Source organism: Eublepharis macularius, chromosome 3, assembly GCF_028583425.1.
Source record: "Eublepharis macularius isolate TG4126 chromosome 3, MPM_Emac_v1.0, whole genome shotgun sequence".
NCBI classification, from domain to species: domain Eukaryota; kingdom Metazoa; phylum Chordata; class Lepidosauria; order Squamata; family Eublepharidae; genus Eublepharis; species Eublepharis macularius.
Genome location: NC_072792.1, coordinates 55,224,335 through 55,242,108, shown reverse-complemented (window position 1 = coordinate 55,242,108; position 17,774 = coordinate 55,224,335). Strand labels below are relative to the sequence as shown.

Genomic DNA, 17,774 nt, shown 5'->3' with positions numbered 1-17,774 from the left:
TGTCATGACTCACCCCAGCTCCACTAAAACTGACACCTCAGAGAAAGAGACACAGGCCCCCCTATAATTGCTTCACAGGCAGCACCGATGGTCCTTACCCAGCAGTCGGGCCTGGTCCTCAACCCCATGGAGTCAACCCACCAGGACCCTCCCAAGGATACCTGTATACTATTGGTACTCCAGCTGACCTGGAGCCTCTGCAGGAGTCCAGCCAGGACCCTGCAAATCCAGAGCCTCCCAGACCACTGGGATTGGAGACAGAAGAGGCCCAGAGTAGAGGCATGGGTGAAGGAATGCACAATAGGCAGCCCAGTCTCAGAAGGTGAAAGGCTTCTTGTAAGTCTTAGCAGGAGCTGGGTTTTTAAACATGAAAGAGAGGGAGGGGATGGGGAGGGCAATGCCACACAAACAGTGCAGTGTGACTTCTGGATGTGGCATCATGTTGCCTTGTGACATGAATGCAATGCTCTAGGGTATGGACAAAATGCTATGGCAAAGCCATTTTTATCTCCACTTTTTTGAACATTGTTCCCCAGATGGGGTAAGAGGTTGGCCTCCCTGGTAACCAGGCTACCAGGAAGTGCAGGGATCTCTGCCTCCTGTATAAGCTTGCAGATGGAGAGGCACCTTACCTTTTCAACAGCTCCCACTTACCACTGGGGCCTACCCTGGAAAAGCAGGTCCTGTTCAGGACTTTAGCACTGTGTGTGTGTAGAGATGCTTGCTCCTAGCTTAGGGTTGCCAATTTGCAGTTGGGGAATTCCTGAAGATTTTGAGGTGAAGACCATGAAGGGTAGGGCTGCGGGGGGGGGGGGGAGGAACCTCAACAAGGTATAATGCCACTCTCAGAAGCAGCCATTTTCTCCAGGTGAATTGTACTCTGAAATCTGGAGATCAAGTTTTAATTTTTTTTTAATTTGTAAAAATTAAAATAAACTTTATATAAAATAGAAGTAAAAATATAATAACAATAGTGGCAGTTCAACACATGAGTATCTGTGACTTACGGCTAAATTTTATAAGACAATGGCCAATGAACTGGCACCATTCCTAAAAGAGGTGATGAATGGGGTTTTAAGGGATCAAAGGATTCCAGACACTTGGAGTGAAGCGAACATATCATTGATCCCAAAAGAGGGCCAAGACCTGACTAATGTGAAAAATTATAGACCTATATCGCTACTCAATAATGACTATAAAATTTTTGCGAAGATAATGGCGGAGAGATTGAAGGGGTGGCTCTCGGAAGTCATAGAGGAGGAACAAGCAGGCTTTTTGCCAGACAGACAAATAAGAGACAATTTAAGGACAGTGATCAATGCTATTGAATATTATGACAAGCGTTGTGACAAAGAGGTTGGTTTCTTCTTTGTAGACGCTGAAAAAGCGTTTGACAATTTAAACTGGGACTTTATGTTTGCCACTATGGAAAAGCTACAATTGGGAGAAAGATTCATCAGAGCAATTAAGGAAATTTACAGAGACCAGACTGCAGCAATCGTGGTGAATGATGAATTGACCAAGAAATTGACGATAAGTAAAGGAACAAGACAAGGTTGCCCGTTATCTCCATTGTTGTTCATTCTAGTATTGGAGATTCTGATGATACAAATACGTCAAGATGAGGAAATTCGTGGAATAAAAATAAAGGACTATTCATATAAGGTCAGAGCATTTGCGGATGACATAATGTTAATTGTAGAGGACCCATTGGAGAACATGCCAAGAGTGATAGATAAGATCAAGGAGTTTGGAGACTTGGCAGGTTTCTTCATTAATAAAAAGAAGTCAAAGATACTATGCAAAAACATGACTAAGCAGAAACAACAATTGTTAATGGAAAAAACGGATTGTGAAGTAACAAGTAAAGTGAAATATTTGGGAGTTGAATTAACTGCAAAGAACATAGATCTATTCAAAAACAATTATGAAAAACTATGGACTCAGATAGAGAGAGACTTGATTAAATGGAATAGATTGAATTTGTCATGGTTGGGCAGGATTGCAGCAGTTAAGATGAATGTGTTACCAAGAGTAATGTTTTTGCTACAGACAATACCAATCATCAGAGACTCTAAACAATTTGAAAAATGGCAGAGGAAAATATCAGATTTTGTTTGGGCAGGCAAGAAGCCTCGAGTGAAAGTGAAAGTTTTACAAGATGCAAAAGAAAGAGGCGGAACGCAACTGCCCAATCTGAGACTTTATCATGATGCAATCTGCCTAGTTTGGTTGAAAGAATGGATGACATTAAAGAATAAGAAACTACTAGCCCTAGAGGGATATAAAAAAATATTTGGATGGCACGCATATTTATGGCACGACAAAGTAAAGGTCAACTCGATGTTCCTGCATCACTTTGTTCGGAGAAGTCTATACATAATCTGGAAGAAGTACAGAATTTATTTACAAGAAGGAACTCCTTTGTGGGTGGTTCCGTATGAGGTGATAGACCCGAGAGCTGTTGATAATGAACAACAATGTTTAACGTATAAAGAAATAACTAAAATTGAAGCATCCAAACTCAGAATAAAGACACAAGAGGAACTATCACCTAACTACGACTGGTTCCAGTATAGACAGATCAGAGACTTATATAATTCGGACTCTGTAAAGGGAGGTATACGAATAGAGAATTCGGAACTAGAGCAGACCCTTCTTAAAGAAGATAAGAAAAGAATATCCAAGGTATACCAAGTACTGTTGAAGTGGTATACCGAGGATGAGATAGTTAAAACACAAATGGTGAAATGGGCTATAAACTTTAATAAAGAAATAACAATGGAGGCATGGGAATACTTGTGGAAAACTACAATGAAGACAACGACATGTACTAATATCAAAGAGAACATCTACAAAATGATCTATCGTTGGTACATGACACCAAAGAAGATTGCGCTAGGGAATTCGAATACTTCTAATAAATGCTGGAAATGTAAGAAGCACGAGGGCTCCCTCTATCATATGTGGTGGTCGTGTGAGGTAGCTAGGCAGTACTGGGGGGAAATAATAAGAGAAATGAGTGAAATTTTACAATTTCAAATTAATAAGAACCCAGAACTCCTGCTACTGAACTTGGGAATGGAGGGAATTCCAGCCCAATACAGGACGTTGATATTTTATATGACAGCAGCAGCTAGACTTCTGTATGCGCAAAAATGGAAAGTACAAGAAGTGCCAACTATTGAAGATTGGATTTACAAATTGCTGTATATGGCTGAAATGGATAAGATGACAAGAAAACTGAGAGATCTGGACTCAGGGCAGTTCAACACAGACTGGGAGAAGCTGAAACAATACCTGGAGAAGAAATGGGAGGAGGGAGGAAAACTGTGGCAGTTTGAGAACTACTGAAGTACTGAAGTAGAGGGGGGAGACTTTACCGGGGGGAGAAGAGATAAATGTGAATTAATAAGCAGTTAGACTAATAGATTGACATATATATAGATATATATAGGTTAATAAATAGAATATAGATAGAAAATAAATAACTATAAGGATTAAATATAAGGATTGATTAACTAACAATATTTTCTTTCTTTTTGGTAAGTTTTGTACCAAACTGAATGTCTGAAGATATAGATTGGTCAAATTGATTGACTATGTGATGAGAGATATATAGAATTATTACAAAGAGATAGAATGAGTAATATATAGAGAATAAGTCAAATTGTTTGATATAAATGAATGTATGATTTATATGGTTTATGATATATAGAAATATTTGAAATTGAAAAATGGGATAAATTGTTTATCTAAGATGGAAACAAAGACTTACAGTTTGGGCATACAATGTTAAAAATAGTCAAGGATGTACTGCTTAGAATAATGGAGAATATATATTTGTTTTAGATAGAGGAAGCTAATAAAAATAAGGGAAAGGGGACAAAGGGTGGGAAAGCTGTTGGAAGTCAACAAAAAGGGGGGGAAAGGGAGGGGGTTAGAGATGAAAAAATTGGGGAAAATTGAATGTAAATGTAAAAATAATGTTCTAACCCAATAAAAAAAATTTTCAAAAAAAAAAAAAACACATGAGTATCTGTAAAAGGTTTCCAAATATCTAAAAATAAGTACATATGCAATTGTCATCTGTATGCCATACGTTCATATATTGATAAAGTTGTAAGCGCTTCGATCCATGGATATACGGAAGGTGGGCATTTGCCTCTCAAGTGTTGTAATAAGAGCCTTCTAGCTACAGTAAAGACATGGACGGTCCACTGTTATTGACTGTTGGTTAGCAGGAGACAGACAAATACTTTAAAAATACATGAACGTCCTCCAAAATCAATGAGTATTTTAATAAAAACTTAGTCTGCAGATCAGTTGTAATGCCCAAGATCTCCAGGTTCCACCTGGAGGTTGGGAAACCTATCTCACCTCCTACCTCTCCTTCTGGAATCTGCTTCACCTTTGCCACACCTGCACAAGCTCTACGGCATCCCTGCCATATACAACACTTCTGCTTCCTCTCTGCTTCCCTGTGAAGAAGGTCGCTTCTCTGCTGCCAGCCTTGAGACAGTTGGCTTCTGACTGGGACAAGGGCTCACCAGGGAGAGGCCTGGTGGCAATCACTGGAGGTGCAGAGGGCACACACCTTGGCCCAGCCCAGTGTTGTTACAGTTGCCGAAACCAGCTTGGGAAATCCCTGGAAATGTGGGGGTAGATCCTTAGGAAGGCAGGGTTTGGGGAGGAGAGGAACCTCAGTCGAGTATAATGCCATACATGCCACCTTTTTCTCCAGAGAAACTGATCTCTGTAGTAATTTGTAATTCTGTAGATCTCCGGGCTCCACCTAGAGGTTGGCACCCATTGACTGTGTCCACTCCACAGCTGTGCTAACCTGGCCTAGTGGAGCCACTGCGCAACTGGGCCCAGCCTGGCAGTGGCCATTCTGCAGCTAGGCCTGGCCTAGGAATTCAAGGTCCCCTGGTGGGGTGAGGGATCACCCACTCCCACCCTCTGTCCCCGCTACCACTCATCTGGATGGCGGGGGGGAAAGACGGGTAAACAGGCCTCCCGGGCATACTCCCAGGGTGGCACAATGACATCACTCCCTGGAGTGATGTTGCACCACCCTGACAGTGCTCCCACACTTTGCTGTGGGCCAATTTGGACCCGAACAGGCCTGTTTGGGGCCCAGTTTGGCCAGCTGTGAAGTGTGCATGCACTCCTGGGCCTGCGTGATGATGCATTGTTGCGCTGGCCTGGGAGCGCATGCACACTTTACATGCATATGAGGAACAAAAAAAAAATGTGAGTGCCAAGTCCTCCCTCCCTCCAGGAGGGTAAGGGAACCAGACAATCCTAGCCTGGCCAGACAGTGCCTACTGCACAACTCATCTAGACTTTTCTTGGGGAGAAGCTGCCAAGGGAGAGAAGGAGGGAAAGCTGAAGGGAGGGCGGAGAGCAAGGTAGTTTGGGTGGTGGATGGGAAGGACAAAAAGAATCAGGAAAAGAGGAGAAGCTATGGGGACTGTCAGGAAAGGGAAAGAGGAAAAAGTGAGAGAGAGGATACAGATGAAAATAAGATGTCTGCTTCAAGTGCCCAATTTTATATAAATTATGCGCACACACACACAAACTGTTGACCTCTCTTGTGCTATATGGATTCTATAAGCAAGAAGTTTGCTGGAATGCCTTTACCTGTACCCTGGAGATACTGTCTCAGTTTCTCAGTCTATGCTGGTGGTTATGAAGTGGGATTGTTGAAAAACCATTTCTAGTGTTCTATGGTCAGTGAACACAGGAAGTCTTTGCTGGGTGCTTATGAACTAGAATTGCTGAAGACCTTTTTTAAAGTTTTGGGGAAACTGACCTCAGTGCAAAATGCACTCCAAATAATTTACAAGTGCAAATGTCAACCTCTACACCACAGTTGCCAAGGCTTATTTTTTAAAATTCTGAGTGCTGCTTTATATCTAATAATATTCTGCTCACACGTGCTATAATGTAGTCCCATAGTATAACTTAGTGGCTCCAAGTCCAACTGGCTTGGCATCAAAACATATAAATCAGAACATTGCTGGGAGTCAAAATATGCCATTACAGCTGTGCTAGTGAATCTCTTATAACTTATGAAGTATTTGCTTGCTTGTTCCATTTCCAGCATATGTTGTATATGGTGCTTTTACCCGCTTAAACAATTCGCTTGCTAAGATCTCAATTTTAGACAGCACATACATCTACAATTCCAGATTTCTTTTTTTCATGGATACACTTTTACTTTCATTGAGCCTAAGATTTCAGAAAATTACAGAGCAGTCCTAAGTAGAGTTACTCCAGTCTACACCAATTGAAATCAATGGGCTTAGACTGGAATAAGTCTGTTTAGGATTGTACTGGAAATGGCCTCAACAAATAAAATAAGCTTAAAGCACTGCCCCACCAATTAAAATTTTCCCTTACCGATCAAATTGATTAAAGCTTGGAGCCCTAAATTAGAGTAATGCTTTTCTCCTTTGGTCACTGCTCTTAATTAATAGTCTCTGTTGCCGGGAAGAATGATTTCAACAGCTTCTCTCCAGGAACTGCACTCTCTTGTGGCTAGGAGATTTTCAGTGCAATCCTAAGAACTCTTTCTTGAGAGTAAGCTACAATTGCCAACTAGGGGTGTGCAAAAAGGAAACTTGTGCTCAGGTGTTACAGTGCCCACCAAGGGCCGGGTTGGGGATGCCAGGCAGGCAAGGAATCCCACAAGTAGGTCAGGCAGTCAAAATTCATACATGGGTGGGCAGTTCCAAAAGGCAAGTCAACTTGTCCTAGTCAATCCACAGGCAAGGCAGTCCAAAAGTAAGGCAGGCAGGTGCAAGTCCAGGAGTCGAGCCAAGGTCATAAGCTAAGAGTTCTGTCCGTTGAGTTGCAGGATGCATGGTGTGGTCAAGAGCTTCCAGGCACAGGAATGCAGGTTGCAGGGAGTGACAAACAAGGTTGCTTCCATGCCAAGCCCTGCTCGATGTGCTTCTTTTATCTTCTGCTTTAGATAAGAGGTAGATGTTTCCTCTTCTTCTGAGTGCAGTGCCTCATTCTCAGAAATTAGTATCACCCAGCACTGAGCATGCAGGTGGGTACTCCTCCATCACTCCCAAACTGTTTCCCTTTCCTAGCCTCTCCATCACGTCACTGCTCAGGGGATGCTTGCAATGCAGCCTCCTCTGCTGGTGGTTTCTCCTTAGCACCCGCATGAGCCTGTGCCCCCAGAGGCTTTTCCAGTGGGTTCCTGCAGTTCTTATTGCAACCCCTCTGGCTCAATGGCCAGCTCTTCGAACTCCTCATCCTCCAAGGAGATCACAGTGGCTGGCAGTAAGATAGGTGCAGCGGGCTGGCTCACAACAGAAACAAACAAGCCAGAAATGCATCTGGAAATCGCTGTTTCATTTTGATGAAGCAGCTTATGTAACACAGAGCCAAATCTGGAAAACCAAATTATAATAACACCCTCCATCCAAGAAGTTTGTGTGTTTTGTTTTGTTTCTTACCTCGCCGTGGTGGCAGCAGGAAGGTGGGCACTGGGCCCACATGATAGCATCTTGTTTCCCTTACCAGCATTCACCAGTCAGATCCCAAGGAAAGAGTCCTCACTAGAGGCGGGCACTATCCAAAATACAAACTGAAATTCATCATGAACTGGGCCAGTTCATGGTTCGTGAACCGGTGGTTTGTGGGAACTCATTTCTCACAAATATGTGAAGAATTTTATCCTGGTTCGTTTGGTTTGTATTTTGGTTCGTCACTGCAGACAGCCTGGTGCCAATCAATCCGTTTCCTAGGCAACAGGGGATGGGCTCTCTGTAGACCTTTTCATTTTCACAAACAAAACGAACCAGTTCACAAACTGGGGCAAGTTTGTGAAAGTTCGTGGTTCGTGAAACACGCCGAACCATGAACCGCATGGTTCATAATTTTCTCAGTTTGTGCCCATCTCTAGTCCTCACATTATTAATTAACTATGTTGGTGGAAAGGGAGAATGTGCACAATGCCACAAGTGCATCGTTTCCCATTGATACCTGGGCAATGGCATTGTCTCCCTGCCAATCAGTGCCTCACAAGGAGAGACCCCTCTCCACCTATTGTCTTTGGAAATGTTTGGAAGGGGGGATGTGCAGATTTCAATCATAGGCTACAATTATAAAGACACTTTCCTAGGAGTAAGCACTGTTGAATAACATGTGACTTACACCTGAGTAGACCTGTTAAGAAGGGTGCATCTTGGTTTGTTTTGTGGTGTTACCTGGGCACTCTGCCCCACCTCCATCATGGTACTTGGACAGTCAGTCACTGTGAGGAAAAGTGCCTGGGATGTATGTGCAAGAGTACTGTTCACTCAATCAAATCTGATAAAAGCCTTGGAAGGTTTCAGTCATAGGCTGCAATTCTAAAGACACCACTATGGGCGTAAGCATTGTTGAATAACATGGGACTTACATCTGAGTAGATCTCTTTAGGATTGCTTCCCCCATTTTGTGAACCATTCACCTACTCTGCTGTTTCAAAAACAAACCTGCCTGCCCACAGCAAAAGGAAAACGTATGGAAAAAACATAGGTCTTTTCAGTGGGCTGAGGAGTGGAATTCAGACAATCATGCTGCCTGTCTGCCTGGCTGTACTTGAGTGATGGAGACTGGCTGTGATTAATGCAAGTTCAGCCCCTCATCATGGGAACAAAACTGCAAAGCACAAGGAAACATGGCACCAGCAGAAAACAACAGCATGTAAAGGCATTGATTTATTGGCACTATAGAAAAAGAAAAAAGTGAACATATAGCAGTATCATTTTTAATGCAACTGCCGCCCCATTACCCCGTTGACAACCAGTTTCCCTCCATAGTGTGCACCTGCTGACACCTTCTTCAGGATCTGTTGTTGGCATGTATGTACTGCAATTGAGAAAAACTCAGTGGATTGATGGTTTAGAGGAAGGACTGTGTTCTGTGTAATTTTGGTGCTGTTAAGTTCAAAAACAGCTTCCCCAAAGAGCCTGGAAGCCAACATTGCAAAGGACAGTGCCAAAACTCATGATAATGGGAAAAAAACAAAAAACAAATCAGCTCTGAGACGGCAGCACCCCATCTGGAAAAAACCAATAATGGCACATAGTTCCTTTGGATCTGAAACCAAAACACAATTTTTTCCAGTGCTCACTGCCATTGTCAGCTCCACAGCAGAGCAACAGGAAGGCTTTGAGTGTAGTGATTTCAGGGTTTGTGAGTTTCAGCTTTAAGTTTGTGTATTTTTTCCTCCTTGTTGCTTATTCTCTTATTGCTGTTTCCTTTTCAAGGCTCCATGCAGGCTAATGTGGCTCCAAATTACTTCCTTTTTGCTGACAGAGGGCTCCAAATGACCAATACATCTTTAGTCCTTTCCTTTTAAACATGAACAGCAAGGCAGATTGGAACCTGCAGTCCTCAGGTCCACTGATCCCACCCTTCCCCTGTGATACAGCTGGCCAGTGGGTGTGGGGCTGCAGAAATGTGCCTTGGAGCTACTTGGCTGCCCAGAGTCAACTTGCCTCCCCCCTTCTCCCCAGTACTAACGGTGTCACTGCTTAAGGTTAAGCGCTAGACTTCCTGGGAGTAAGCTAAGGTTACCAAGTGTGAGTCAGAAAATTCCTGGGTATTTTAGGGTAGATCCTGGGAAAAGTGGAGTTTAGTGAGAGGAGCGAGATCAGCAGCGTATAATGTCATAAAGTCTATCCTCCAAAGCAGCTACGGGGAAGTGATCATTGTAGTTTGAAGATCAGTTGGAATTCTGGGAAATCTCCAGGTCCAACCTGGAGGTTGGCAACCCTAGAATAAGCCCCATAGAGTAGACCCGTTTAGCAGTGCTCTCTTGGTGACCACTTGGAACCTAGTTTACATATAATAGTTTGTAATATATATTTAACAGAAACATACAATGTTATCATAAAACTGATGTAGACAACATTAAGTGTTGCATAATGGAACTTTAAATATTTATTAGAAGGATTGTATTAAGAGAGAATATGAAAAGCTTTTCTTTAAAAACAAAATATTAACAGGATTTCTTTTTCAAGATGTATAGTTCCATAGAACTTGGGGATATGGCAGAAGATTCCCTATTATAATTTTCTCTAGATCATATTTATTGGACATTGAGCTATATCTCAACAGGCAACAGTAGCACATTCCCTAAAGTAAACTGGGTCCAAGTACTTCAGGGCTATAAACATTTTTTTTTAAGTTTCAATTTCAATTTGTGCATAAAGCTGCTTTATACCAAGTCAAACCATTATTCCAACTAGTTCCGTACTGTGTTTCAGCATTTCTTCAACTTTGAGTGGGATTTTTGCTAATGTTATATCTTAGTAAACTTGCATTTATTTATTCTATACCATTGTTTATTGAAATGTCCTTGATATCGACTGTGCTAAATTCACTCTATATAATCCACCTTGAATTTCAGTGAGAAAGGCGGGTTATAAATAAATAAATAAATAAATAAATAAATAAATAAATAAATAAATAAATAAATACTATGACTGGCAGTGGTTCCCACATATCTCACAAAGAGAAATCTTTCCGAACTCCATTTACGTGAGAGCCTTTAAGTGAATAGAGACTGAACACTCAAAATGTATGTGTTCTACCACTGAACCACAACTAGAGATGGGCACGAACAGAAAAAAAAAATGAACATGATGTTCATTGTTCACTGCCATCAACGAACAGGGACTCATGAACAGCCACGAACATGGCCCTGTTCACGAACACGTTCATGGTTGGCTGTTCGTGGGGGCCAGCAGGCTCTCCTCCAGCCATCATCCAAGTTTAGTCACAATCCCTACTGCACCACTCCCAGAAACCTTACCTGAGCAGGCAGCAGGAAAGATACCAATAATAAATAATAGCTTGGCCCAGAGCCTGGCAGCAGCCCTGGAACACACAAAGAAAATTCAAGCTCCAATGCACTCTCTCTATCAAAATGCCAGCAGCAATTCTCTCCCTCTCCACTGTCTGCAAACTAAGCCAGAGCTGGGAGCCCCCCTCCCCCCTGGTCTTTGCTGCCTTGTAACAAATTTGGAGCTCCACACTTGAAAGGAAGACCTACCTATCAAGCTAAATTGGGCTTAGATTAGGGTTTCTAGGGCAATAGCAGGAGTTCAGACAAAGTTCAGTCAATCCCTGCCTAAATTGCCAAGGGAATTGATTGCAGGTGCCAAATTGTCTGGCTTGACAAACAGCAACGAACGAGGCTTGCAACGACCACCTGTTCGTTTAGAATGAGGCGTCACAAACAGCTTGTTCGCGAACAGCAGATTGGGCTGTTCGTGGCCTTTTTTTGTTTGTATTGCTGTTCATGCCCATCTCTAGCCACAACTCCTTCCCAGTTAAGAAAAGTGTTAAGTGGTGCTGTTGATAATATTGTGTTTAGTAAAGGTTATTAAACTGGTACATTATAGAATTTTATAAACTACATTAGAGATCCACAGTCAAACATGAAACTGAATATTTTATACTATCTGGGATTTACAACTATCACTAACAGTTTTATGGGACTTTTTTACTCTTCAAAAGAACCATCACTTCATATAGCCGTCTTCAAATATAATCCAAGAATGGTTCATAAATATAAAAAAAATCATATACAATAAGAATGTTTATGTTCTGCGTAAAAAGGTGATAATATAAAATAAATGAGAAATCCTTCTTTACCACCGAAAAGAGTTACCTTCAGCCCTTGCACGTTATTTCAAAAGACCTTAAGCCACATCTCTTTTCTTAATACTTTTTATATGGCATCCATGCTTTAATTGCTCACAGAACAGAATTTTACTTATAAAATCAATGTCCCCAAACCCATGTACAATTATTGTAAATTAGGGCTATCTAAGGATTTGTAGGATTTAGGGTTATCTGAGGACTTCCAGTATTTGTCATAAACAATTATCAAATACCTCCTGCTTTCTAGGAATGGAAATGTTCAAAAATTTTAATATCCTGCCTATATTTCCAACATAATATATTTGCTAATATGTAGGATGTCATATATATTATATGATCATATTTTATAGCAAATGGTGCAGAAATTAATTTTCTCCCAAACATATTTTCAGATGTTAAGAGACAATATTATACCCAAAGATCAATCCCGTATTAAACGTTAGCCTTCACCTCCATCTTATTTGGATTCAGTTTTAGCTCATTCCCATTCATGTACTTGACCATATCTGATAGCACCCTTTCAGATATACTGGCCCCCAAAATAGAGGTTTGATTGACCTACACTTTTTTGGGGGAAGGTATTTTTTCAGGAAAGGTCAAACTGCTACCTACTTTAGCTAGGGTTGTCCGATTTGGAAATTCCTAGAGATTTGGGGGTGGAGCCAAGCCAGCATCTCACAACAGCCGAGCCAGCAGTTTACAGCGCTGCGGGTCATCCGTCTATTGGAGAGCGGTAGCGGCTGGCGTTAATTCAACATCCATCTTGCAGAGCGGTCTTAGAAATTAACGCAGCCAGCAATTCAGTGGATTGTGCAAAATTCACACCAACCCCGCAGATCATTCTTGCAAAGAAACTCAAGGAATAAGAAAAAAACCACAATAAGACTCACTGTTTTTTTATGTACTTTACTGAAAAAGGGATGGTGTGATTTAGTGTGTGTATAAAATTGGAATGGTGTATGAATATGTGAAATAGAGAATTGGAACACATGTTCATATATGTTGTAAAGGGTGTTTGATTATCATCTCCCTTTATCTGATCTCCTTGAGCGTCAGCTCCTTTTGTATCTGTTGTATTAGGAGATTTCCCCTCTTTGAGTGCAGGCTTACATTCCAACCTGCCACCAGGAACTCAACAATATAAAATGTCAATGGGAGCAGCATCTTGTTCATATGCATGTAAATATGTGCATTTTATGCCGAGGTTTTTAGGCTTCTTAATATTAGCTTTATAATATTTATGATATTATACTTTTAATCTTATTTTCTATGTTTATGGTTTTGTTTTTTAATTCTAATGTGTTTCTACTGTTGAAGTATGCTTTGACTAGGGAGAGGGGTTTGAGGGATTTTTAATTATTTTAATTATTGCTACTTGATCATAAGTTGTGTAACCACCTAGGTTACATGCGTAGAGAGGTAGGATAGAAATGTTTTAAATAATGGATAATTTGAAGTGTGAATCTGCATCTTGAGGAAGAATAGATCCTCCAAAACATGAAGTTTTTCTATAACCAGTTTCAAGATTAGTATCATTGACTAAGTAGGATATACTGACTATATACATAAATGTTTAATAAAGTATAATTCTGAGAAATCATCCATTTGCTCCATTTTATACCCAGTTAGTTAAAATATCTTATCTCTCACTCAAAACAAAATAGAAACCAGTATTAATAACTAATTTATGGGATTTATGTAGTTAGAAACTTCATTAATTTAATTCCTAATTGGAGATGGTTTTATAATTTGGTAGCAGTACTTTTTCAATTTCACTATAGCAAAGACAGATTGGCAATATATGTTTATTTTCCTATATGGAAAATCCACGTTTCCCCTATCAACATGTATAAAATTTACAGCACATTTTAACTAGACTGTGTGATCATAAATCACACGTTTTTGTTGTTTCTATCATGGAAGCAAAACCTTACATCTTCCTTTTTTCAAAGCGCGTGGACACACACACATCTTGCATAGATGCATTAAAGTATAGCTTGGTGGTACAGGCATTTCATTTTTTAGTAACAGTATAGTGGTATGCAGGCACTGGTAGATCCATTGGTGGCATTCAGCTGTAGAACGGTACAGGTTTGAAGGCTAAACTTACAGCAAGGAAGCAGTGTTGTTGCTGGGCAGGACACTTTATTTTCTTCTTCTTTCAGCAATAGAGCTTCCCCCAGTTGGAATCTTAATAGAACTCCAGGGAAAGATCACAAGAGAGCTGTGATGTGCTTGCCTAGCTATTTATTCTCTTTTCCTGGGACATGTGATGTTTAGACTACTTCAAGTTTAATCAAATCACTAATATTGTACTTTAATGTGTTTTCTGATGTACACATGTATACCTATGGGTTTTTAATTTTTTTTCCAGCTTACCTATTAGAGACCAATAAAAAAGCTTTGCAGTTTTATTACTACAAAAAAACACAAGCTTTAATTAAGCTATTACTAGTAGAGAATGTATTTGATCCTATCATCTAGATCAGAAAATTGCATAGAGCGCCAGGGGGTATATTGTGCTACTGACGATGCACTAATAGAAATTGTTCATGAGCAATGGAAGTAGAATATAACTGTTACTCCTCTGAACAGTAGTGGCAACTAGCCCTTACTAAAGAGAGCTCTTCCATTTAAAAGACTGGAGTGTTTCCTCTTGAGGAAGTCATGTGTAATTTGTGTTTCTGCAAAAGCAGATGGATCACCATATCATTCAAAAGTGATCCCGTGAAAGCAAATGTTATGTCTATGAAAGTCCTTTTGGCTTTATCTTCACAAAAATACTGTGAATTTCACATCAAATCTTTGAAAATAAAATGCAGTTGATATTTACCGGTTTTGAACTGTCCTGTGTCAGTATTTTATCTGAATTTCCTCATCCTTTTGCTAACTAATAGAAAATTATGTTGTGTTGGCAAATAGCTCTCAAAAGTTGAGCCCCAGATTTCTTAAAGCTAGGTTTACAAAGCTATTGTTAACAAAGATATAAATGTTGTACTAAATAAATGAGACTTGACTTTAGTTACTCTTTTTCTCTCCACTAGGACTACACCTTAACTATGTATTTTCAACAATATTGGAGGGATAAAAGACTAGCTTATGCTGGAATTCCTCTTAACCTTACTCTTGATAACAGAGTAGCAGATCAGCTATGGGTGCCTGATACTTACTTTCTAAACGACAAGAAGTCATTTGTTCATGGCGTTACTGTGAAGAATCGAATGATTCGCCTTCATCCGGATGGCACGGTGTTGTATGGCCTCAGGTATGTAGCTGTGCAATCATAATTTCTCTGACATTGTTCTGTTTTTTGTATTGTTGATCTTTACTTTCTTAGGTACTCTTTGCAACATGTTATATAACTCTGAAAGATGCCTGTAGAGAATAAATGACATTTTTTAGGTTTCTTACTGTAATTCTGTTGAACAGGGTCCTCTCAGTCAGGCTTTATTTGCTGATAAGAATAGCTGCAAAGTCAAGTAACAACCCTGATTTTTTAGCATTCTATGACTAAGATCCAATTAAAGCATTAGTAGGGGATATGTAAAGCACTGATTCTCAAATCACAGGTTGAATGCTCACGTTGCAGCTACCTATGTGGAAGGCTTGCTAGGAATAGTTTTGTGTGGTGGCTGTAACATTTGGAAACTGGATTATTGCATGGACCAGACCAGTTGCATGAGGAAACTCCACACCAATGCAAGCAGGGAGCCTCTCCACTGATCAGGCTGATCCACATAGTTAAATGTAACAGCCCTCCCATTGAAGCCTCCTACTTGGGTCATAATGTGAGAATCTTACTACACCCAGAGGTAGATCAAAGCCCACCCCCACCCCCATTGTGCGGATAGATTCAATGGAAAGTTTCTGTTTCAATGAGCTGTTTTTTTGTTGAAGAAGTAGGCAGTGCATATTAAGAAAACCAGTGCTTCATGAGTCCCAGTTTTTCCCAGCATTGCCTGTTTGGAAGAGAGTGCTGTAACAACATGGGAAAGCTTCCCATCTGCAGGAAGAGAGTACTTTGCCGTGCCTGAATTAACCTAAAATGATAAAGTCTGGAAAACCTTTCCCAGACAAACGAAAGGAAATGAATGATATGCATATATATCCTTATTGTAAAAGGAGCAAAATTCTACTTTTGTGAAAGTAAGATCTGTTATACTTACAAAAATATTCCCCAAGAAAATAGAAGCAATCTAGACACTTTCTCATTGTCTCTATAGTTATTATTTATAACAACACTGCAAAGATAACAAAGAAATGGTTTATATATTAAACAAAGCCAAAGAACCACAGTGAGCAATTGCTTAATGTGAATCTGAGTTTATTGTGTCAACTTTTGATATTGTTCAACAAACTTACTGAGAATAAATTACCTGAACCAAAATTTCTCTTAAAAGCGAATGAGAACTTCCTAATGTTAAGAATAAATTTCATTTATATTTCTACACTTTAGACTCAGAATGTTATTTAACATGTAGAGGAAAATGTGAATTACAAATATTTCGGTAGAATTATAGCTGCCTAAGGGCTTTTAGTTCATGTTGTTCTCTATCGCTAGTTTGTTTCTAATGATATGACTAATAATATCTGTTCAAATGGTATGAAACTGTGTTGTGAGGTGCTTAAAACAGCAACCTTAGGTCTTATCATCTGCACCTACAGCCTGTATATCTCTTTAATGGAAGTGCCTCTTCAGATATGACATTAAGAGTTATTAGGTAATTATGGAAAGAAATGCATTCATGTGCCAGCATTTCTTCAGCAGTGTGGTTTAAAGGAATCTCTAGTTCTATATGTGAGACTTGAAAAGGTAACCTAAGTTTCACTGAAGTTGATAATAATATTCCTATCGATGGCAATGGGTTATGCCTACAGTTCCAATTAGCTGGAACCAACAATATGCAGAATGTGTGTGTACTATTCCACATATTTAAAAATGCTTCTCTTAGGTAGAATTTTAAAATATGTGGAATAGTACACATTCTTTGCCTTCTTTGCAACACCCCACCTTCTGACTGGGATATAAGGGCTCAGGGATCTCTATTCTTACTAGTATCTAATGAAGAGAGCTTAACTCTTGAAACACTATACCCTGGAAATCTTTAAGGTGCTACTTGAATCTTACATTTCTACTGCAGACCAAGACAGCAACCCACCTGAAACTATTCTTTACTTTGCTCACCTCACAATCATGTGAAATAGTAGAGCTCCCTGTGCTGTGTGAATCTGTCTTAATCATCCCTTCCTGTTGCAGGCCTGAGGGCTTGGGGATACTGTAGCAGGAAAGGGGAATGGGCAGATATCTCTTTCCTCTCTCACACAAGCAAGAGTGCTCCCATTATGAAGTCTTGGGGCAAATACTAAAATAAACATCTCTCTCTGGGAAATCAGAATAAGCTCCAATTACATTTAAATACCATTCAAAATGCTCTGACCTGGATAGCCCAGGTGAGCCTGATCTCGTCAGATCTCAGAAGCTAAGCAGGCTCGGCCTTGATTAGTAATTGGGTGCGAGACCTCTAATGAAGACCAGGGTTGCAGAGGCAGACGATGGCAAACCACCTCTGTTAGTCTCTTGCCATGAAAATCCCACCAGGGGTCACCATAAGTCAGCTATGACTTGAGAGCACTCTCTACCACCACACTATTCAAAATAAATACTTTTGCAGAAGATGTTATCCATTTTTTATTATAGGTGGGCTATCTGAAAGGGAAATGATGTGCAATGTATAGTTCTGTGACTGTTTTTCCTGACAATTATTTATTTACTTCATTTATGCCCTACCTTTCCCCCCAATGAGGAACCAAACTAGCTTACATTGTTCTCCTCTCCACCATTTTTTCCTCACAACAACCCAGTAATTTAGGTCATGTTTTTTAACACATGCAGCTGTGGGAGCTGCTATTTAAAGGAGGAGATTGACATAAAGGAGGGTTGGAAATAAGAATATTTAAGTTTTTCAGATTTCAATAATTTTCTGTCAGATATTGCTACTTGCAGCTGCTTTTACCCACCATGGAAAACATTCCAGTTTGCAAAATAATACAGATTGGGTATGGAGGTTTCCATAGTAAAATAGTGCAAGGGT

General features: G+C 40.2%; 1 protein-coding gene across 1 annotated transcript in view; it reads left to right on the top strand.

Moving 5' to 3' along the window:
* GABRB3 (gamma-aminobutyric acid type A receptor subunit beta3) overlaps nt 1-17,774 on the top strand; it is a 157,159-nt gene that overhangs the window by 114,112 nt on the left and 25,273 nt on the right. The window contains exon 4 of the mRNA XM_054973970.1: nt 14,727-14,947. Within this exon, the coding sequence (XP_054829945.1) occupies nt 14,727-14,947 (221 nt within the window). The remainder of the gene's footprint in view (nt 1-14,726; nt 14,948-17,774) is intronic.